The sequence below is a fragment of the Centruroides sculpturatus genome, unplaced genomic scaffold (assembly GCF_000671375.1).
Source record: "Centruroides sculpturatus isolate CEXI.00-Female unplaced genomic scaffold, Cexi_2.0 scaffold434, whole genome shotgun sequence".
Taxonomy (NCBI): Eukaryota; Metazoa; Arthropoda; class Arachnida; order Scorpiones; family Buthidae; genus Centruroides; species Centruroides sculpturatus.
Genome location: NW_019384694.1, coordinates 291,778 through 317,018, shown reverse-complemented (window position 1 = coordinate 317,018; position 25,241 = coordinate 291,778). Strand labels below are relative to the sequence as shown.

General features: G+C 34.3%; 1 protein-coding gene across 3 annotated transcripts in view; it reads right to left on the bottom strand.

Moving 5' to 3' along the window:
* Positions 1–25,241, bottom strand: part of LOC111627406 (putative leucine-rich repeat-containing protein DDB_G0290503) — a 98,651-nt gene that overhangs the window by 70,030 nt on the left and 3,380 nt on the right. For all 3 annotated transcript variants that reach the window (XM_023370970.1, XM_023370972.1, XM_023370971.1), the window contains one exon: positions 7,901–8,615. In XM_023370970.1, the coding sequence (XP_023226738.1) occupies positions 7,901–8,594 (694 nt within the window). In that variant the 5' untranslated portion in view covers positions 8,595–8,615. The remainder of the gene's footprint in view (positions 1–7,900; positions 8,616–25,241) is intronic.

The window sequence follows — 25,241 nt, the reverse complement described above, 5'->3', positions numbered from 1 at the left end:
GAGGCGGTCGTCAGGCTTATTCCAAAGAAGAAAGATAATACTCCGGCTGAAGTCTCCGATTTCCGTCCCATCTCCCTTCTCTCCGTCATTGGCAAGGTCCTTGATTCTCTAATGGGAAATAGGATTCTTTCTCATCTGGAATCCCGCAACGGGCTCCATGAGGCCCAATTCGGGTTTAGGAAACACAGGTCGACCCACCACGCAGTGGGGAAGGTCCTCGATTACGTTCGGACGGCCAAACAGAGGGGGAAGCACACCCTTATGGTGTCCATCGACTACAAAGGGGCCTTCAATCATGCCTGGTGGCCCGCTATTCTCTACAAGCTGGGTAAGGACAGCTGCCCACAAAACCTTTTCAATCTCGTTCAGAGCTACCTCTCTGATAGGTATGCATGGGCCACCAATCAGGGGCACACTCTTTACTGCACCCCCATCAACCGGGGCTGCCCGCAAGGCTCCAAATCGGGGCCGCTCCTCTGGACGATCCTCTATAACAGCCTCCTCAACCTCAACATTAGTTCTCAGACGGAGGGGAGCCCGTATATCCAAGGATATGCGGACGACACCGTCGTGCTTCTTTCCCACCAAAATCAGGAGGTGCTTCAGGGGTACACCAACAAGTTCCTGGAAAGGGTTGAGAGCTGGAGCACAAGCAATAAGCTGATTATTAACCATGAAAAAAGTAGGTGCATGGTTTTCCCGAAGGATAACATCCTAAAGAAAAAGCCTACCATCAGGATTGGGGGCAGCAGGATTAAGTGCGAGGATAAGCTTCAGTACTTGGGGCTCACTTTGGACCCCAAGCTTACCTGGACCGATCATATTCACCAGGTGTACAATAAAGCCATCAAAGCTAATAACTCCCTTCGCAGCATCGCTCGGAACACCTGGGGGTTAAGCCCCAGGAACTGTACCCTTATATATAAAGCAGTGGTCGAACCCATTCTCACGTATGGGGCCGAGGAATGGGGGTACACCACCCTCAAAGTGCACCATAGGCGGAAACTTCTCTCTGCCCAAAGGGCTGCCCTGATTGCTATTACAAAGGCGTATCGGACCACCTCCACCGATGCCTTACTGGCCATTGCAGGGCTCCTGCCGGTCCACCTTGTGGCCCTAGGAAAGTTTATCAAGAAGTCTCTCCTGCTACTGGAAAGGGGCGGGACCATGCCCACCCAGGTGCAGAACATCTTCACAAAATTGAAGTTACCTGATTCTATCGAACACATCATGGAGGAGATTATCACGAACGGGATTGACCGGAACAATAGTCCTAAGGACCCCCACCCTGCCTGCTCCATTAAGAGCAACTTTTATATCGAACCCGTCACCCCGAAACACGGGATTAACTTTTATACCGACGGCTCAAAGACCAACACTGAAGTGGGGGCTTCGGTGGTCCTGGCGGACCCCCAAAGGGTGCTGCACTGGCAGGCAGCTTATAGCTTAAAGCCTCATTGCTCCATTGCGCAGGCGGAGTCATATGCGATCCTCCGCGCCCTTCGGTTTATCAAGGATAATACGGACAAGTTCAAGAAGGTGGCCATCAACATTATTAGTGACAGTCGGACTGCCCTACATCAACTTAAGAAAGAAAACAGAAAATTGCCCATTGTGGAAGAAAGCCTGCAACTAATCAGTGACATTAACAGGTGCTCGGCCCTGAATTTCTTCTGGGTTCGGGGGCACTCAGGGGTGCCAGGGAATGACCGGGCCGACCTGGTCGCCAGGAAGGCTAACCGGATTGCCAGCAGCCACAGTTATGCTGCAATTCCCGTCTCTCACGTCTGGTCGGCCATCCACAAGGCACTCATCAGGCTTTGGCAGAAGGAATGGGACACCAGCAAAACTGGGAGAGTGACCCATAACTTCATCCCCAACATCGAGAACAGGATAAAGAACCAGCATTTTTCCACGGATCACTCCCTCACCCAGCTGCTGTCGGCCCATGGGAACTTTGGCTCTTACCTGCGGAGGTTCCTGGGTAAGAGCGACGGGCTCTGTGGTTGTGGGATGGGGGAGGATGATGATCCCTTCCATCTTATCTTCGTCTGCAGCGACCTAGCAGTCCACAGGAAACCTCTCAGGGACACGGCCCTCACCGAGGGTCTCTACTGGCCCTGCCATCTTCAGGACTTTATCGAGAATAAAAGACTCTTTGCGGACTTTAAGAACTTTGCGGGGAGCATCCCCCAGCTGCAAGGGTTGTGGACAACCCGCCAATTTTCCAGCGGGCAAACATCCTCAACAGTAACCGACTCTCAGCACTAGGCTCTTTCTCTACCAGCGCCAGCGGCCTGTTCGGCATGTTCATCAACTATGTACGCTCTGTAATCTTTTGTATCTCTGTTTTATTTTAAATAATTGCAGCGCCAGGCGCTCATGACTCCCTTCACCAACTTTCCTATCTACTTTACACTTCCCCTTACCTCCTACTCTCTCCTCACCCTTTCCCTTTGTCCTTCCTCCCGTGCAATACCGCCGAGTAGCACGGGTTTCACCCTCTTTCACTAACGATGTAACGATGTAATATCTTCCAATCCCACATCACATGCAAGTCTGGTAATGTTTTCAATTAAATTCTCCTGATGTGCTACTTCAAAATCGTGCATGAATGCTGGCAGAAGTTTATGCCAAACTCCATTTAAGCATTTTGCTGAAACTTCATCCCAAGCCGACTTGATGTTTTAATACCTTTCAAAAAATATTGAAAGCCCATCAATAGTCTAAGGGTCTAAAACTCTCATCATTTCCATGAATGTATTATAGAGATAATAAGATTTGAAGGTTGCATTAACCCCCTGATCCATTGGTTGCAAAAGAGATGTATTGGAAAGCATGTAAAAAACCTTGACATCCAATGGTGTTCTTTCGTAAAGGTTTTGAGGAGTTTTAGCCTCTTTCCCTCCTTTGGGTTTGGGCTTTCTAAATTAAATTTACATTTATAATAAGTTCTTTTATTAAATATAATGTACAAACACGATAAATGCACCTTTTATAATTCAACTAAATTATCACAAATTACATTGTCTTTAGCCCTTCTAGCCCATTTTCCCTCCTGGTCCTTGGACTTTTCTTGTTAAATTTTAATATTAAAATAAACTCTTATTAATTTAAAAGTACAAAAACATAACATAAAACACATCACTATCAACCTCTGTAATTAAATTAACATATCAGAAAATACACTAGTCTTTTTAGCCCATTTCCCCCCTTAGGTGGTTGGGCTTTCTAAATTAAATTTACATTAACAATAATTTCTTTACATTAAATTTAATTTAGAACAACATATTATAAACACGTTACATGCACCTTTATAATTCAACTAAATTATCACAAATAACTTTCAATCTTTTAGCCCAATTTCCTTCCTGGTTTTTGGACTCTCTTGCGTACTTCACTATTAAAATAAACTCTTCTATTAATTTTAACATAAAAAAAAAAAATGTAATCACATTTCTAACTACTTTTGCCTCTAATTTATCAGTAATCACACTAGTTTTGCCAGATCATTTTCCTCCTTAGGGGTTTGGGCCTTCTTTATTTAATTTACATTTAAATACCTACTTGTTATTTAATTTAACGTACAGCAACACATTAACACCACCCCACTTGCACTTTTCTCTAGTAAATAACACATTAACTCTTTCAACCCAACTTTCTTTTTGGAACTTGGGTTTTCTTTTGATACATTTTAATTCTAACAGTTACTCTTATTTGAGTTAATGCACAAACACATTAAACTCATATAAACCCTTCACTCACTATTCTAAATTAAAAAGCACACTAACATTCCATTCTTTCAGTCCAAATCTCTTCTCTGGGTTTGGGCTTTTATAAATAACTTTCACTCTTTAAATTCCCCTTTTATTTAATAAAACATTATTTCATCTCACTATACTCCTCTTACTTTTCTCTTGCAGTGTAAATACTCATTATGTCCTCTTTTCCTTTATTATTTTGTAATGTTCTGTTTGTATTTGTATTTAGTTTTTATGTATTTTGTATCTTGTACTTAGTACTTTGTAATTTAACTCCGCCTTGGACGGTCCTAAGCCCGGCTGCGAAAGGAGGAAGGTGGTCATTCTGGCGAAATGACCAGAACCAGGAAACTGGGGAAACTAGCCAAGAAACCGCATGAATTTCGAACGAATCCAGATTGCAGCTAATGCTTCCGCATCTGGGGCAGCCGATGCGCCAGCACTATGGTCCCAGGACGCTGGCGAGAAATTGGATATGGGCCACAGACACAGACAGAGACTATATATCACCCCAAAAATTGGATTGAACATTGCTGCATGGAACGTCAGAACAGGACACCATGTTGGCCAAAAGGAAATCATTGCAAGTGAACTTGCTAAATGCAATATTCCGATTGCAGCTCTATCAGAACTAAGACTTACTGGATCNTTTAATTCTAACAGTTACTCTTATTTGAGTTAATGCACAAACACATTAAACTCATATAAACCCTTCACTCACTATTCTAAATTAAAAAGCACACTAACATTCCATTCTTTCAGTCCAAATCTCTTCTCTGGGTTTGGGCTTTTATAAATAACTTTCACTCTTTAAATTCCCCTTTTATTTAATAAAACATTATTTCATCTCACTATACTCCTCTTACTTTTCTCTTGCAGTGTAAATACTCATTATGTCCTCTTTTCCTTTATTATTTTGTAATGTTCTGTTTGTATTTGTATTTAGTTTTTATGTATTTTGTATCTTGTACTTAGTACTTTGTAATTTATAAAAATAAAAAAAAAGTTGTAAATATTATATTGTATCTACACATAAATCATAATGTACATACTTTCATCCCAATACTACTGTTCTAACTCTATCACTTTAATTCTAACCCTCTCTCTTTCCTTCCCCACCCGAGGATCCTTATAAGTACAATACAAAACCCAATTCCTTCCTGCTTAAATTAAACATCCTTTGCCTCCTAAATTTTAAGCTCACTCTCTTCATACTTCTTTCCAGCGCAGCTCGCTCTGCATTGCTTGCACTGCTTAGTAGTAAGTATTAGCTATAAGTTTAACAATATTAAAGAAAAAAGCAGGAAGAAGAGAAGCATAAATAAAACAAGAATCCACCACCACCAAACCTCATGTGAAGAAGTGTCATCTGCCTTTTCCCACCACACAGGACTACACACCTGTTGAAGACTGGTGGATCTCTTCAGTTTCTCTTGCAAACACTCTCTCTCCCACACATGGTAAAGTTTTCCAGCATTTCCCTGTTCGTTTTTATCCCCAGGCACTTAATAAATTTCCCTTTTGGTATCTTCCTGGCTGACCAGGTGGAGTTTTTCCAGGTTTCCTCCACCTTCTTTCTCCCCATATGGGGGGAGGGTCAGCTCCCCTATAATTTTACAGACCTCCCGGAAGGCTGTAGCCTATACCAGCAGTGGTATGGCACTTTCTCAAAAATAACTATTCCAAATTCGCTGGAAGATTTTCTCTCTGAATTGCTCACTGTGGTTTCTCTTCTTCACCCACTCTGAGAAATTCAAAAACTGGTTAGGTCAGGTTTGGCTAGGGATGCATACTGCAATTATTCTATCTACCTTTCCTTACTCTTAATAAATTAAAAAATAATTTTATGGTAAGTTAAAGCATTACATCAAATATAACATAAATAATAAAAACTAAGACATAACATATAAAATGTAAAATTACAAGCCCTCACAAGGGACTAGTAATTATGAGCCCTACCCCTACTTGGGACGTCTGAGCCCATTTAGGGACACTAACCAATACAGTACACTCTTGAATAAACAACATTCTTGGCCACTTTGTGCTCTCTGAGCGGTAAGGGGCCTAAAACCACAAATAAAAAAAAGGTTTGAGGATGCCCTGGAGCACTGTCCAAGAGAAGTGCCTTGTGTGGTAATTTATTTTCTTCACAAAAGCAAAGCACAGTAGGACAAAAGTAACTTATGTACCAATTTGTGAAAACATCTCACGTGACCCATGCTTTCTTGTTCCACTTCCAATAAACTGGCAACATATCTTTATTTAGACCCTTTAAAGCACATGGTGTCTGTGAATGATACACTTACATCAGTTTAAGTTTCAATGTTCCTGAAACATTGGCTCCCAACAAAAAAGTTAATCTATCTTTCGCAACTTTAAAACCTGGAGTAAAATGTTCTTCACAAGAAATAAAAGTTTGTGCTGGTAATGTCTTCCAATATAGCCCAGTCTCATCAATGTTAAAGATTAGGTCTGGAGAATAGTTGCCTTGTTCTACATAATCCTGAAATTCCTTAGGAAAAGTAACTGTTGCCGCAACATCTGCAATTGCTGCTTCACCACATAATTTTACACTACAACAGTTACTTTGGGATTTAAATCTCACAAACCAACCCTTGCTTCCCAAAAAAAGTTTCTTCATTTCCATCTGTTTTCCTTAAGATTATCAAAAATTGGTTTTGCTTTTTCAATTATAGCAGCTTGAATCAAGGGAATGTTTTTTTTGATTTGCATCATCCATCCATAATGATAACAATTTTTCCATTTTTTCAAAAATTTTACCTCTACTGTAACTCACATTTTATATTTACTGCCATAGACCAGGAGTCAGCAGTTTGTCAAGTGAGAAGAGCCAAATTGTCATGGACACAGGATAACAAAAGTACCAGAGCCGCATATATGTAATATACGTATGCATATTACATATATGTGGCTCTCAATAGCCAAATGAATAATAATAATTTATACTGTTAATGTAAATAATAATTTATATTATTAATTTAAATGTGCGAAATACAACACACGACAGGGACGCCTCTAGTGGTCATTTTTGGCATAACGTTACATGGACAGACGGACATGCATTTAATGGGTTTTATATATATATACATATACATACATACATACATACATACAGATATGTTTCAAATGCTACCACTTGCATGTGACTCATATTAATCAATGCGAGTGTGGTCATGTGCAGACGGGCTAAAGGGTGGTAGAGAGTATGCTGTACAAGTTGAAGTTTGTTCAGTGGCTCTATCTCAAACTCATAAGTTATAAGGCTGCTTGAGATGAGACAAAATTGGAGTTTACGTCTAAAGAGCCACAAACGTCTATGCAAAGAGCCACATGCAACTCGCGAGCTGCTCCTGCCGACCCCTGCCATAGACTGTTGAGCAGAGTTTAATTTTATCTGTATTTTTCATAATGGTAGTAACAGTTGATGGAGGAAAGTTCAAATATCCGCAGATATTAGGGCCTTTTTGTCCATTTTCCATTTGTCAAATAATTTCCATTTTTTGTTTCTAGGGAAATAGATTGTCATGTCTTTTTAACATATTTAGATAACTCTGATGCACTTCTTTTATCTGACATAATAACCCTCCTTTATTCTTGTATATGTGGGTACCTACACATTTCGTATTTTAATATTTTTATTTATTTTAATATTAATTTAATGTAAATGTATACATACCCAAAAATATTAAACAGAAAAAATAAATATAACAATAAAAATCTTTGTTTTAACGAATATACAATGTCGCAGCTCAGTAAATACATCGACACTGAAACAAAAATCAGTCTAGTATGGGAGAAATCGGGGAATTACACAGTGAAACAGCAAATTGTGCAGCGGCGTTATTGCGAATTGGTGTAAATTGGGCCTGTGTAAACCAAGGGCTACCTGTATAGTAGCAATCATGGAACCATCACTTCAAAAAGACAGTGCTTTAACAAATTTTTTTTTACATTACTACTGAAAATACCTTATTTTTGTAGCATTTTTTCAAACGAGGCAGTTTGTTTGAATCTCTTTTTGCTTTATAGCTCCAATATTTTAAATTTACTTCTATAGCAAAGGAAACACCATTTTGGAAAAAAATTACATGTGTAAATGAACAATAAAACAAACTTACCTGCAACATCATTTCTGATTTTTTTCTTTTTCACAGGAGATGACTTATTGGATGAAGTAAGATTGTAAGTTTCATTTGTTTTTGATTGATCAATTTGTTTTGCAATTCTATTACAATTCTGTTGTTTTTGTGTCTTTTCCTCTTGAACTCCATTTATCTCATTTTCTTTTTCAAGTTGTAGCTGTTCTAAATCAGATTGTTCATTAATTAATTTTTTTGTATCATTTTCTGGAAAATTTTTTGAAAAAGTAGTAGTTTGCTCATCATCTGTTTCTTCTGTTGAAGAAGAAAGTTGAGTTGCTTCATCTCTATTCAGAGAAGAAATTTTAGAAATAAAAAATTTTGATCTTTTCTTTGGTTTCACTTTTGGTTCAGTATCTGAATCTTCCATCATTGTAGATTCTGTCTTAAAGTCTGCATGATGATTAACATGTTCTAATTCAATTGATCCTTCAAGTAATTTTTCATCTTCACTACTCTTTTCTTTTCGACTTCTCCATTTTTTAAACTTCTTATCTTTTTTGGATTTATCAGATTTTACATGATGAGATGCTTCTTGATTTCGTCGTCTTTGTTCCTCTATAGCTTCTTCATATGTTCGTTCTTTCATTCCAAATACAGAAATTAAATAAACCATAATGGCTGAGAAAACAAAAACAGCTGTACAAACCAATGCTGTATTTATATCCATCATAACAGTGAACAGTAGCAATATCTGAAATAAAAAATGCCAACTTAGAATTTAAAGAAACTCGAAATTATATAATCATTCAAATCAATTTTAGAATTTTCAGAAATAAAATCATTTTGCACTTTAATACTATATAATACTAAATAAAATTAAACTGAAGGAAATTAAAGTGTAAAATGATTTTAATTTTATTTAGTATTAAGTACTAAAGAAAGTTATTTTTCAGATAATTACTGATGAAAAGAACTTTAGTAATGTCGAAAATATTTGAAAACACTAAATGCAGACATTGCTTTGAAAACATTTGACTTATTAGACTGATCCCACCACATTCTAGACCAGAGATGTGGCTAACAGTTTTTGACCCCAGGCTGAATTGGAAAAAACTTTTTTCACGGGCCGAATCAGAGGCTGCCCTAGGAAGATTTTGAGGTGGTGAGAGATCTCATTGTGGTGTCACCCCGTAGAGACTAAATTGCACATATGGATTACAGATACATTTTTCACATTACCATGCTTTATCAACGTTCTACGCTGTACTTAAGAGATTTGTAATGGAGCGTTAACTCTAAATGCACAGCGAGTTGTTGACCTTTTTCATTTTTAGGCATCAGAATTTTTCATTGAGCTATTCGGACTTGAGTAGCTAATATTGAAAGAGTAATCGCGGGCCGCATAAATTCATTAGACAGGCCAGATCCAGCCCGCGCGGGCCATATGTTGGCCATGTCTGTTCTAGACTGATGTGAGTAAATTTGACTATTAAAAGAAACTTAGATCAAATACACTTAATAGTATATAAAACTGTATAAATAAAAATTATGTTACAGAAAGACAAATTGGATTCTTATTCAAGTAAAAAGATTAATACTGAAATTAAATAAAAATTAAGAACATTTTTCTTGTATTCTCTGACCAACATAGCCATAATTAGTATGATGGCCAGAGAATTGGTATGAATATTTTCGAAATAAAAATTAAATTTAGATTTAACATAAGGGATATTATTCTTTGATATTTCTAATATGCTATAATATTTAAAATTTGTTTTAAAATGAAATGATTATGGAGTAATTTAAATTTTAAATGAAATATTTTGAATTTGTTACTGTTAGTTAAAAGGGATGTTGACTCATTAAGTTAAACTTTAATATCTTAGAATTAAAATTTACCATCAAATCCTGCTGAGCCACCACTACCTAGCCCATTTTGTAATGTGAGAAAGCATTTAGAAAAGGGGAGTTGGCCAGCATAATATTGGGTCTAACAGTTACACTGTTATTAGTAGTCATCTCAGCAAGACATAACCTTTGTTCTTGTTTTTTGTTGTTTACAAACCTAAGTGTATTTATTATAATAATTCTATTATTATTTATTATAATATAAATGTTTACTATCTAAAATTCATTAACTTCATTAATGAAGTTTAATTAAAAATATTAGTCTGAGCATGCATAATAGCAACTTCTCAATGATAGGTTAAAAGAACAAGAAAAGAACTTAGATCTTTACACACATTTAACAAAGAAAATAGGACTGGCAACATGCAGTTGCAGAGTACAATACTATTCAAACAGTAAATAATGTTCCTCCATTAAGTCAATCTTGTGCATTTCCTAACCCGAAAAAAATCCCTAAGTATGCAAAGGCTGTAATAAAGGCTTTAATTTGGAATTTGATATTCTTTTCCAAAGGTTACCAATTAATTGTTTGCTGATTGTTAATAATTCTAAATCAGCTCCTCCAACTTATCACAAGTAATGATTAAGTTGCCAATAAATTGGAGTAATTGGTAAATAATTTTATCAGGGGGAAAAAATCATTTTAAATTTAAAAAGTAACATTAAAAAAATAAGTGTGTTTAAAGAAACAATAACTTGATTAATAATAATTCAGGATGATTATGGCAATACATTCAATTCCATTAGAAACTGCTAGCTTTTTGTATGTTTTTGGTATAAAATTTTTATTCAAAATTGAAGAATGTTCATTTACCATACTAACAAATTTTTAGAAATTTTTAAGTACAGGTAGGCCTCCTACAACGCGGTAGATATGTTCCTTGAAAATACAGCATTGTGGGAAATCGCATTATACGAGACACCAACTCAATACAAAAACTGGGATTCGGTTCTAAAATGAGAAAAACTTGGTGTTTGAATGGTGTTTTTTGAATTTTTCGAACCAGCCATTGGTAGCCATGAATTTAACACTGGTTTCATCAACTGACCAGTGGCATAGCGTAGTGGGGGCGGCAGGGGAAGCACTTTTAGGGGGCGGCAAAATTTCACAATAAATAATAATAATTTCTTGTAAAAATTTGAACCATTTCATTTCATATTTCTGTCGCATCTACGATTCGGACCAATTGAAATGAGCACTTAATTGTTCATTACTTATTCTGTGATGAAACTGAATTTTAGTCTTTTAAACTGTGATACCTAAATAAGGGGGCAGCGAAATTTTCCTCCGCCCTGGGCAGCTGACACCCACGCTACGCCACTGCAGCTGACGACTGTCCCATTTGTTTTAAATAATCAAATATTTTTAAGGCTTTGTGTTTAAGTGCAGTTTTATTTAAAGGCAACCGTTTCTTGTTCATATCTTCTACTCATAATATTAGCGCTTGTTCCATTTTTTACATTATAGGTGCTCTCGGCCTAGCAACATTTTTCGCAAGAATAAATGATCCGAATGCTACTAAATTTCTAATCTTTTCTCCCAATTGCTTAATTGACCGAATAGTCGACTCATTTAAATTAAAATGCTTACTAATATCAGCTATCTGCTCTTGATTTTTAATTCGATCCAAAATTTTTATCTTTGAAGAGTTATAAATTTCCTTTTTAACGACGGTCCTTTCTTTTCATTCGGCATTGTTATGGCTAAAATTTTTTCAAGCATTTTAGTGGACAGTAAAACTCGCAAAAAATAACTTTTCTTCACTATGTTGTTAAAAATATACACCCAATAGAAGTTTATACTGTATTTTGGACCATTTTTGATGTCCCCACTTATTGAAACAGTATAAATGATGGAAAATTTAGTGATATATTTGAGCGTTTACGGTAACTGATGCACATCTGTCTAGAAACCGGTCTTACCCTGAAACTTTCAAGGAAATAAATAGCACGCCAACAGTGACAAACAGCTGTTTTCAAGAACATTTAGTTCTGTATGCCGAATTGCGGTTCGTATCACGTGATTCGTTGTGATTTTTCTGTTATGTGAAAGATAATTCGTTTCTAAATACCGTAAACCGAGTTATAAAAGTACCGCGTTGTAAGAAAATTACCGCATTTTTCCAACTGCGTTGGAATGAAAACGCGTTGTAAAGGTACCACGTTGTAGGAGGCCTACCTGTAATATACTTCAATCTCATTCATGGCCAATCATATTTGACCGATTAATTTTCAGTGTTATCTACCTATGTTTTAAAAAACTTTTAATTTTTAAATAATAGATTATGAAATAAGTGGCAATATAATAACTGTTTTGTTTACTAATCTTTCAAACTGCAAGGTAGTTACCAAAGGATTAGTAAATTAACAACATCCAAAGAAGATACAGAAAAAGGTGAACTTGCAAAGGAACGATCTGCAACTACTAATTAAAAAAACACGGAATAGGTTCCCTCTTGTTCTGAATGGCAGCCAGGCAAAAAGAAATGCAAGTATGATCCTCAGTATTTGTCATATGGCTTTACTAGTACTGGTGATGAAGTCCCAGATGCCATTTGTATACTTTGTCACACAAGATTAGCTAACAGTTTGTAGGCACCAGCAAAGTTGCAAAGACACATGGAGACCAGGCATAATGTCTATAAAAATAAGGATAAATCTTTTTTTGAAAGGTAACTTGAAAGTTTTATTGAAACTACAAATTTCATGGTGAAGAAATGCAGAACAGACAATGAAAATGCAAATGAAGCATCTTACCATATTTCTCTTCATGGCAAAGCACACACTATTGGTGAATCATTGATAAAACCTATATTGAAAGATGTAGTTCCTGTGTATTTGATGAAAAGTCTGCTCAATAAGTTGAATCTATATCTCTAGCTAATGATATGATGTTGAGGCATATTGCTGATATTCCTGATGACATTGAAACCAAACTTATTTCATAATTGCATGCATGTGATGCTTACGCGTTGCAAATGGATGAGTCTACAGATGTGGCTGGACTGGCAATTCTACTTGTGTTTGTTAGATATGACTTCAAGAAAGCAATTGAGGACAATTTGCTTTTCTGTAAAAGTTTAGAGCTTCATACCACAGGAAAAGATATATTTGTGTTAATAATTACCGTATTAGCCCGAATATAACGCGATATTTTTCAACCATTTATTTTCCGTTAAAAAATCGACTCGCGCTAAATTCGGGGTTTAAGTAATGGAATGTAATATAAACAAGGACATTTTCCTACAAAGGTTGCCTATGTTATTAGCTATACAGTAGAGCGTCGTTTATCCGAAAGCTGGTTATCCGAAACGTCTGTTATCCAAAAGCATTCCAGTCGGCAAACTTAAATTTTCGCTAGTGCTGTGGCACTGCAATCTTCGGCTATTTCTTGGGTTACTCAAATATTTTACGTTTTTGATACTAAATTAACATCTGAGGTATAATTTTTTATTGTTTTTATATTTTTCAATATATTTATTATGTTTGTATAAAATAAAAAAATAATTTTTAACGATACAATAGTCTTCATTAGGCTTAACATCGACGAAAATTCAACGCGAAGCGACACGCAATGGAGAAAAATTTTAACATGGGATAAATTAATATATTTTTTCGTACATGATTCGTTATCCGAAAAATAAGTTATCCGAACCACCCTAGTCCCCAATTGATTCGGATAAACGACGCTCTACTGTAATTACATAAATAAATGCTTATCTGATTGAATTTTACTTTCTTTGAATTCTTTTATGAGTATTATTTTTTTTCTAAATATCTTTATGAAAATTTTGGAGTCGCGTTAAATTCGCGTTATATTCGGGCTAATACGGTATATAACAAATCATGGTATTGGTTGGGACAAATGCATTTCAGTGTGCACTGATGGAGTGAAGGCTATGATGGGAAAATTATCTGGTGGAGTAACTAGAATAAAAAATGTTGCAAAAAACTGCAGCAGTAATCACTGCATTCTTCACAGATATGCATTAGTGACAAAAAGAATTTCTGCTTCATTAAAGGTAGTTTTGGACGAAGCCGTGCAAATTATCAATTTTATTAAGACTCGGCCATTACAATCAACAGTATTTAAAGCTTTATGCAAAGATATGGGTAGCCATCAAACAACTCTTCTTTTACATACAGAAGTAAGGTGGCTTTCAAGAGGAAATGTGATGGTGAGAATGGTTGAATTGATAAAAGAATTGCAGTTTTACTTTCTTAAACATGAATTTAATTTGTCTGGCAGTTTAAGAAATAATGTATGGTATGCTAAACTTGCATATTTAGCAGATGTTTTTTCAAAGTTGAATGAAACAAACATTTTTCAAATTCAAGATAATATGATATCTTTATCTTGTAAATTACAGTACTGGATTTCAGAAGTAGAGCATGGTAATTTTGACTGTTTTCCACTTCTTATTAAATTTCTACAAGAGTCTGAAATGGAATTGGATGCAGAGACACTCGATGAAATTAAAGATCATCTCAACAGCTTATCCACATCTCTTAGAGTATTTTCCTAACTTGGAGTACAAAGATTATTATTGGGTACAAAATCCATTCACAGTAACAAAAAAACCAACAGGATTTCTGTCAGTGGATTATGAGAAATTAATAGAAATTACATCCAATAGTCAGTTAAAGGCTGAATTTGAAGAAAGTGCCGTTAGATGTATTCTGGGGGAATCTACTTGAAGAATATCCTGAAATATCAAAACAGGCCATAAAAATACTTTTGCCCTTTACAACAACATATTGGTGTGAATCAGGATTTTCAAGATATGCTAGCATGAAAACTAAGTATCGAAGCAAACTGCATGACGCCCCAGATCTGAGAATCCAGTTATCAAGTATAAAACCAAATTTCCAGAGAATACTTATGTAAAAAAAACAGATGCATTTATCTCATTAAAATTTGATATTCCAATTTATGGTAAGTGTGTTTCAAATAAAATATTTCTTTTATTATAATAAGTATTAATTTAAATAAGGGTTCCATTATATTACAAATAATGTAAAAGGGTTCCATTGCAAAAAAAAGTTTGAGAACCACTGCACTAGAATATTTCTCAAAGAAAAAAGATTATTTAACCTGAATCAATCATATGAAAAAAAAAGCATAAAAATTAAAGCTCTTAATTAAAAAAAAAAAATAGTCACTATAAGCTTTATATGTACAGGGTATATCAGAATGACGCTTTAAAAATTTGGGGAATTGTAGAGAATGAAATTTTGAACATTTTGATATAAGGAACCCATAGCTGGAAATGTGATATAAAGTTTCTACAGCACTTTGCACTCAGGTATGATGAATGAAACAGCAGAATACAGTATTTATGACAAGTTTTATTGACAAAATAGTAGAGTACAATCAAACTGTACACCAAATCAGTGGCTACACTACTTTAGAGTAAATGTTTAATGTGATGACCAGCAACTTCATTACATAATGTGCAACGACAAACCATGTTTTGTCTGACTCTCCATAAGATGCCACACTCCCCTGTGATGGTATTAAATGCTGTAAAGATGCACTCCGTAAGCTCACAAACTGTTCCTACAGGTGTTGCATACACAAGGGACTTTACATAACCTCAGAGGAAGAAGTCAAGAATAATAACGTGACATCAATGGACAGAAGGGTAGCTACCAAAGTGAAGGGCAGTCAAGCACTTCCTACTGCTGTAGAAACTTTATATCACATTTCCGGCTACGGGTTCCTTATATATAAACGTTCAAAATTTCATCCTCTACAATCCCCAAATTTTTAAAATGTCATTCTGATACACCCTGTATATATCCCAAAGTAAGTAATATTTAACTCATTTTGTTACTTAAAGATTAAAAATAATTAGTTCTAAGAATATTTGTTGTAGTTAATGTTTAGTGTGATAATGTGATAAAGGAATTGACAGCTTACAGAAAAAGTAATGAACATAGCCTAGATAAATGACACACATATGGTTACATAGAATTGCTCTTGTACAGATGACTAGCTATTATACTGTTGCCATTTTACAAACACCCACTGTAAAGACCAGAGCATAATTAGAAAGTGATAATTAATGTGATGTTAAGGCATGATTTATACAGTCAATTTCATGTGTTTCAGGCTATATAAGTTTGTCAAGAGATTGGCCAGCAGGCACCTTGTCCGCTGGGATGAAAGCAATGTCAATTCTTTCTTGTTCAATGTAGTCATGCACGAAATGAAGTCTGTCTGATGTCTGATCTGAGAATGAAACACTGGATCTTGAGCAAGCAAATGTATGTTGTTGCAATGAATGATTAACTAGGATTCATTGTTTTCAGAGTTAATCAAAGAGCTCTAGTAGTTTCTAGAGTGGCATCTTATAGCACCATATACTCAGCCTTTACTACCACAAGATTAGACTGCCAGCAAGCTTGAAAATATAACCCAAGAAAGAATGACAATCATCTATTGATGCTATGCAGTCAGAATTGCAAATCCTACAAGTTGCTCTCTGCTTGTCTGGAATGTTAGGTGATGGTTGGTCATGTCTAATTGCAATGCCAGCACTACCATATAAGCAAACTAGGCAACCACTAGGGCACAAGCAATGAACGGGTGCAAAACTCCAAGATATGCTTTATTCATACTTTACTAAAATAAAACTGTGATATATGATTGAAGTATTGATTCTTTTTTCCTATCCTTCACAATATTTTACTATTTAACTCTTGGTTCTTTTTTTCCCATACCTAAATGATTAGATGTTTGATTAAGGCAATGCAATATATGGGTGATGCCTTCCAGAAGAACTTTATAAGGGAAACTGGCAGTGGCGTGCTGTCCTTGGAAGCAGTGGAAGTGCCGCTTTCCTTGTATTTTCTAAAATATGAAAATAATTGCACAATATGTATTTATATTTGAACGTATCTTATTACAAATTTCTATACTACATATGAAAAAATTGCTATTGTATATTCGAATAAAAATTCATATATGGATATTCCCAATGGAAGCACCATATTGTCGAATACAGGACAGCTTCCACAATGAAAATATTTGAATGGTGTAAAACAGCCAGATTACAGGCATTCATGCATGTGCTTTACAGCACCAACCTCACGGTGTAAGCTACACATACAACACTTCCAATGATTCTATCCAGGACTGGTTCTGGGCTGTTAGCCACCTGCCTGCTAGATATTTGCCTGCCTTGCCCATTATGTGAACCACGAGTAGATTTATAGCTTAACCAGTGGCGTGCCATCTTTGGAAGCAGTGGAAGCGCCGCTTCCCTTGTATTTTCTAAAATATAAATATATATTGTGCAATTATTTTCATATTTTAACATACATTAAATTAATTAAAATTAATATTTTATTATAACCTCATTACGTATCTTATTACAAATTTCTATACTACATGAGAAAAAAAATGATAAGATTGCTACTATATATTCACGAGTATGAATGAATAAATCACGAGTAGATTTATAACTTAACACACTGATAGGAGTTTACTGGTATGTTTTTATGATAGTTCTGTATAGGTGACAGAAATTTTTAAAAAATCCATTAAAATATTTTATATATTTATTCTGCTTTTATTCTGCTCCCATATCTTATATTACTTATGGGTTTCAATGTTAAACTAGTGATATTATGATTTAGTATGTCTCATCTATAAGGGGAAGCAGGAAAAAACATGTACAATTCTTGTACACTGTTAAAAAAAAAAATGAACTGTTACTTTGGCAACATCATTTAGAACTAAATTTAATGAATGAGAGAGATACACGAGGTACAGAAAAAGCTCTAGAATTTATTTTCCTTCTGCTCGATTTATATATCTGTTGTCATAAAAATTTGTCTTTCCACTACTTTTCCCAAGACTATAAATATTCAAGTGCAAAGTAACTGGTTTCAACTTATTTCTACTTAAGTAGTAGTTAAATAATTAAGATAATTAAATAAGAGATTAGGGAACTAGGGACATAAATAAAACCCTGCTGAAAGAGCCGGAATTTTGCTTAATTAAACAACTTAACTGAACCAATCTCTAGCCGAGTACAGTGGGGACTGATTTCTTAGTAATATCAGATAATAAAGACAGAAATTTTTCCAGTTCAATGAGAGTGACTGAAAAGTTGTAAATTTTGGAAATTTCCGTGGACACTTGGTCCTAAACAAATTAGTTAGAAAACAAATGACGGACAATTTATTAATTTTAATATATGTAGATTTTTACAGCTGTGGTGAAAAACGTTTAAAATGCACAACAACCCTGTCACATTCTTTGAGGTATACTAGTGATGCAACAAATAAGGCATTTGACATTGACTGGTATCAGCACCCTCGGGATTTGGCAGCCCGCATGCATGCACCTACCGGGACCATCTGATTCCATCCATTAGCCACTGGTAGGGAGCTATTTGACTAAGTGAATGTTTTTAAGATTTAAAAAGTAAAGAATATTTTATGTTATTTTTATGTACATTTCTTTACAAAGCTATGTTTAATTATAATTTTCTTTAAAAGTATATTCATACAATTGAAGAATATTTTGTACCAGGTATGTACTGTACATCCACCACACATTTTATTTCACCAAGTAAGTTTTTATTATTTTATTTTTAATTGTAGCCCTTATATCATGGCTAGTGATTCAGAATGTAATTGTGATATTAAAAATACATATAGAGAAGTCTACGTTTTACGAAATACAGTTTTTACTGGCTTATTGAAGAAACAAATACGAATGGACCCTAGACCATCACTGACACATAATTAACTGATTGCCCTTGGAAGTCGGCTTCTTACAGAAACCTGTGATTGATCAAATGTCATGGCATGCCACTGGAAACTGGTCCCTATTTACAAACGTTACGAACGTGTTACAAACATGAAATAAAACTGGAAAACTCCACGTGGCCAGACCATTGGTGAGGTGCAAACCCATGACCTCTATTACCATTACCAGTGTTTGGTGGTTTTATCAACTCAGCCACTGGTATGCTAAATGACTTGAACTTACTATTTTAAAATATTTATCTTATTTAATATTTTAAAATGTTAACGTTTAAAATTCGATTTTCTGTATTTTATAACTTTTTTATGTCAATGAATTATAACAGAGAATTTTCAAATTAACTAAGAAAGAAAATTAAAAAAGGCTGCTTTTAAAAAGATTGCTAAAATTTCCTCCGCCTCGGGACTATACCTATTAATTTAACCTGAAAGACAATTTTATTTTATTTAATGTCAATTAGAATAATTTTAGTTTTTGTGAGGATTTAGTGGACATTTTCCAAACATGTGAGAAAAGTGGGGATTTTCAGGGAAGTTGTCTGGCATGTGGCAACATGGCTGACCTGAAGTTAGGTTAGTAGGCACCTGGAACAAACATAATAAATAAAAAATATCATTGAAAAATAATCTGTTCAGAATTGTGAAGAAGGCTTAAGCTTAGGAGTCTAATAGAAACAAAGATTTATCCTTCTGCTCAATTGAGCCTGTTTTACCAGAGGATACAGAGGCCTTCACCTTTGATAAATAGAAATGTCCACTTCTAGAAACTCTGACTCAAACATGACGGAAAACTATTGATCTTCCCTTGGATTGGCCAGTGTGGTAATTGGAAAAAAAGAAAAAAAAAAAAAAAAAAAAAAGGCATTCACACTGACTGACCAAAACGAGGTGTGATTGGACACATCTTGATGTTTTTGTGTAAACATTTATGAATAAAGAACAAAGAAAGAAAGCTGGACTGAGAAGTCATATCTTTCCAACAGACAAAATATATACGTTTCCAGATTAGAGTAGAGGACTCAGTCTTTTTAAATAGTTCTAGCTCCAAATGCATAGTAGTAGTACATTAACTAGAATATTAGTGAAAGACAAATGTGTAAGGTTTAACGTGTTTCAATATCTCTAAGTTGTTCCAAATATCAAGAAATTGAGTCAGATAAGTTCATTTTATTTTGGATAATAAATTTTAAAATTTTTAACAAATTAATTTTTAATAAGCATTTATTAATTTTTCAAGTTATCATCATTAATTCATTTTGGACACTAAATTAACAATAATGCATGAGTAAATAATACATTTGTGACTTTTTTAAAAAGTTATTTTTTATAAGAATTTATTTATAAAAAGTATAAATTTTTTAGTTAACTATGGCTGATAAAAAAAACAACCATCTGGCTGGCAAACAAGTAATAAAAGATGAACATGATAATTCTTACAAAAATATGAAAAATGAATGTTGTATTACTCTTATTAAAGGAAACAATCCAAGAACAGATGTGCAAAACAAAGAAAACATATCAAAGACAAGCCAGAAGATATTACTATTACTGTATTAAATTAGTGATCCTGTAGACTGGCCTTCTCATTTTAACGATAATTTTCAACAAATCTTAGTACAAAACAGACAACAAATTTTGTCATATGATTTCCCCAAAGATTCACAAAAAAGATTTTCCTCTTTACACCACAAGAGGATATTACTGAACAGGAAGTAGTGTACTATCAATGGTTAATATAGTCAGCATCAAAAGATGCAGTTTGTTTTTGCTGTAAACTATTCAGTGAAAAAAAAAAAAACACACTACACTAACTCTACAAAAATCAGGAGTCACACTGGAAAAATATTGGAGTAATTCTTTCTTCACATTAGAGGAGTACTGGTCTTTTAGAAAACTACAAACTTGGAAAGAACTTTAATTGGAATTAATTATAGAAACAACTTGATAATTTCAATCAGCAATCAATCAGAGAAGACCAATACTGGCTTAAAATACTGGAATGTTTGATTGTTTTAGTTAATTAAAGTACTTAGTATCACGAAATATAAGATTGTGTGTGCCAATGAAAAGTTACATACAGTAAAGCGTCGTTTATCCAAATCAATTGGGGACTGGGGTTGTTCGGATAACTTATTTTTCGGATAACCAATTATGTACAAAAAAATATATTAACCTATCCCGTGTTGAAATTTTTCTCCGTTGCTTGTCGCTTCGCGTTGAATTTTCGTCGATGTTAAGCCTAAGGTAAACTTTTTAAAATAATAATCGTGGCTATTGTATCGTTAAAAATGATTTCTTTATGTTTTACAAACGAAATAAATACATTGAAAAATATAAAAACAAAAATTATACTTTAGGCCGACTGGAATTCTTTCAGATAACCGATGTTTTGGATAACCTACTTTTGGATAAATGACGCTCTACTGTACTGCCAGTAATGGTAATTTTTTGAAGTTTGTAGAATATTTAGCTCCGTTTGATGCTGTAATATAAAGTAATATAATGAACTTATCATCAGAATCAGTATCAAGTTGTATTAAAATGTAGCAGAACCCAAATTATCTGAGGTAACATGGACTGATGCAAGTTCAACTGAAAACTCAACAGCCACAGTTTTTCAGATTAAAAATTAAGTCCAAGATTCACATGGCATCAGTTTTGGACCTCTATCTCTTAATTTTTTTAATACATGAATTTAATCATGTATTAAAAAAATTTTACACCACTTATTACACAGTTACTATGCAAAATAGTTCCAAGGAGTAACAAAGTTATTCTGCAATATACAGTGACTCAAAAGTTGCATACAGCTGTTAAAAATTTCTTAAATGTCCCAGAAGACCTTGATATTTGTTACTTCATTTTTTTTGTGTGTAATAAACTGTATATGTTCATAAACATGTCAAGCAATGCTCACTGTTTAAAAAAAAGTTTGTTTTATGTTTAGCATTATAAACCTGTCTACAAAATGTGTGCCGAAAAAGTCTGCCTACTAGTAATTCTCAAACTCTCACCCTAAAATACCTCTAAAAGTTGAAATTTATCATTACTAATCATTATCTATATATATAAAAATGAATGTATGTCTGTCTGTATGTTCTTCATGCATTACCACACCATTTATCTGATTGCCATGAAACTTTCGAAAGTTTTTAATACACTCCCGCAAAGGTTTCTGGCATAGTACATTTATCCTACAATAGATGGCGCAAGTGTATACGATCATTTCATCGTGAGTTCAATCGATTTCGAATTGTGAAGACCATTTCCCCCCTCCAAAAAATATCTCTATATATGCATTTGTGAACTGTTATTTATGATATTTGTAATAATTTTTGTTTAATCACTTTATTTCAACATTTTTTGCTAATTGCGTATTCGCTTGAACTTTGTTAAACCTTAACTGTATCCTAAACAACAACCAAAGTTGTAGGAGGAAATTCACCTATTTTACTGATCTAGGGATCTCCTTTTCCAAATTTTAATATCAACTCAAAATAATTTAAAAAGACAAATTACAATAAAACAGTTTTTTATCCAGCTATCAGAAATTTCACAACATGCCAAGGAAGAGAGGAAGGAGCAATTAAATAATTAAAATTGTAAAGGATTAAAAAGATATATAAAAATGGGGAATATCGCACTTCTGACAATCGCTGCAAGTGTGTGGGCTAGATTTGGAGAATCTGTGCTTCTTGCATGGACAACTGTATGTGGCCAGCTCACACGTTAGAAAACCTTGTGATTTATTCGTGTACGCACCAGACCGAAAAACAAAAAATATCATGTATCCACAAGCACTCCAATAAATAAATAGAATTAAAATGACACTTTGAACTGTTTTCCTGATGGAAAGGAATCTATAATAAAAATTGAGACAGGTTGATAATAATAATAATGATAATAATAAGCACACAGCCCAAACGGTTAGGAGTTGAAAGTTGAAATTTGGTACACAGTTAGGGTACATCACGAGAACGCACACTAAGAAGGGATTTTTCGAAATTCCCCCTGGGGAGAAAGACAGGATTAAGGTTTAACACTTCCATCAACAATGGAAGTGTTAAGTAACAATGGAATTGTTACGAGAAAGCGACGTGCAAGATTTACAGGCGCAGATGCAGTTTTTTCGTTTTTGCGGGAAATCGAACATATTTTTAGAACAATCTAAAAATTCTCTAATTAGTCTGGAAACAAGGGGACCCAATTCTTGCATTCTGTGAAAACGGGTAAGGTTGACTGTAACGTAATAATCTTTATCTTAGTTATCATTACTTTTGCCCGAGCAATGCCAGGCCCACCTGCTACTAATAATATAATAATAAGTTTCAATAAAAATGATAAAATGTAAATTGAATTTTATTATAATGAGTTTGCTTGAATTTCATTTCTTCTGAGATTGTAGCAATGCGTGACAGGTAAGCTAGTTCATTATAAAAATTAGACTTGTTTTATGACTGCTTTTTGTTCTTACTAAATTTACAAGATCATGTAATGCATATTGATACTCTGAAATCTTGATATGAATTGTCACTAAATATGTATCAATTAATAATTATACTTCATAATGAAGGAAAAAGACTATGAGATAGGCTTTTTCAAATAATGTTTCCTATTCCAGCATTCAAAGAGTAATTGATAACTTTAAAGCAACAGGCAATGTAGTACTCTCAAAGTCTACATCAGAATCATAAAAATATTAGCATCTCCAAAAGAATGAAAAATTACAAAGAAAGTAAAAATAAACCCAAAAGTAAATAGCAGCAGAAATACCTACATGTGAAATAAGAAGGTTAGTATAGAAAAAATATTCAATGTTTTAAGAGAAACTAATTATCATGGATGAACTGTCAAACTATTGATTTTAAGATCATGAAAATTTTGAAGCTTCTTTCTATTGGAATATGTAGGGAAATTGGAAGACTTTTGGAAGCATGTGTTAGTGATGATATAGCCAATATTATATATTTGCTTCTGATGGAAGAGAATGTGTGTGGCAAAAGCCCAACACAGAATTTCAAGTAAAAAATACATATGCCACTGTTAAATATGAGTGTTAATGTGATTGAGAGTGTGGTAGCTGGTGGAGTTGAACATTAAAATTCATCTATAGCACAATGAACAGATATGATTAAATATTTTAAAGAAAAATTTAATAGTAGTGTGCAGAAATTGGGATTGGAGAATAGCTTCATATTTCAATAGAACAATGATCACAAGCATTCTTCACATATTGTGCAAGAATGGTTACTGTGTAATGTTCAAAGACAAATGGCATACACCTCCATAATCACCCCATAGGTCATTTGTGGGATTTATTAGAACAAGTAATACACAACCATGATGCTACATCTAAAAATTCAATAAGAACTATCTTGCAAGAAGGAATGTTTAAAATAGGAGAAGACACTTCAAAATATTTTATTCTTGATGAAACTAGTTTTGAAGTTATCAGACAAAAAGGAAATTCATGCTACAGAATACTAGCATGAATTTGCTTAATTAAGTTTATTCTAAACAGTTTGTATTTGTACATACTTTTTTGTTCCAAATTTCTTATCTTAATAATGTTATTCATTATCTTATGTATAATGCTGGTTACTTTTTAATTTCTTATTATATATGTGGTGTATAAGATGACAATTATGATAAATATATACAGTGTTCTGAAACATGTTTTTACATATTACAGGACATTTGATGATTTTAATAACTATGCAGACTTTGAGTCACCATATATCATCATTTTTAAAAACTCTTTAAAAAATCCTTTAGAGTTTCATTTCATAGCAGTTTCTCCCTTCTTTGCCATAACGTTCTGCAGTCACTTCAGTTTTTACTTGCAGCCTGTTCCAGATACGTTGGATTCACCATCCAGCTGTCCTCATTGCAGACCTAGCCAAACCCAGAACAAACACGGGAGGAATTTCTTAATGCCTACATGACGGAGAGTAAAAATAAAAAAAGTCACTTCAACGCAAGTCAATCAAAGCTTTTGTAAATTATTAGTAGTATTCCCTTATAGGTTTATCTCGTATAATGCAAAAGCTCAGTTAATTGGGGTTTGGATACGATCAAAGTTTTGTGGCCACAATTTTAAATATTTGTAATAAATTATAATTACAAAAAATTTTAATATAAATTAAAAGGTGGGCACATCTAAATATATAAAATTGCTTGTCCTGACTAACTGACTGACTCATCATCGCCCAGAGCAAACCGCTTAACCTAGAGAGGTGAAATTTGGTAGACAGTTAGGGTACGTCATGGAAACACACACTAAGAAGGGAATTTTTGAAATTCCCCCGCAGGGGGAGAGGGAAAGGATTAAGACTTAACCGGAAAAACGGCTTCTACTATACTATTTTAGATGCAATTTTTTGTTTTCAACTACGTTTAGTCTTCATTGAGTACTTAGGTGTATTAAATTGATAACATTTCAGACATTTCGATTTTAAAAATGTTCGATCCGTTTTAAATTTGAATTTGTTATTGCATATTGGTTCGATTATAGAACGATTGTAAACGTTCCAGAAAATTGATCAAATTGAAGATAGTTCGTTTGATTCTCGGCAATTCTCTTCAGCGGTAGGTGTTTTATGACAATTACTATGGTTATTGAAATATTGAATGTAAATGGGGTTTGCTTGCAAAACCTCCGCGGACGAAGTTGCGGGTAACAGCTAGT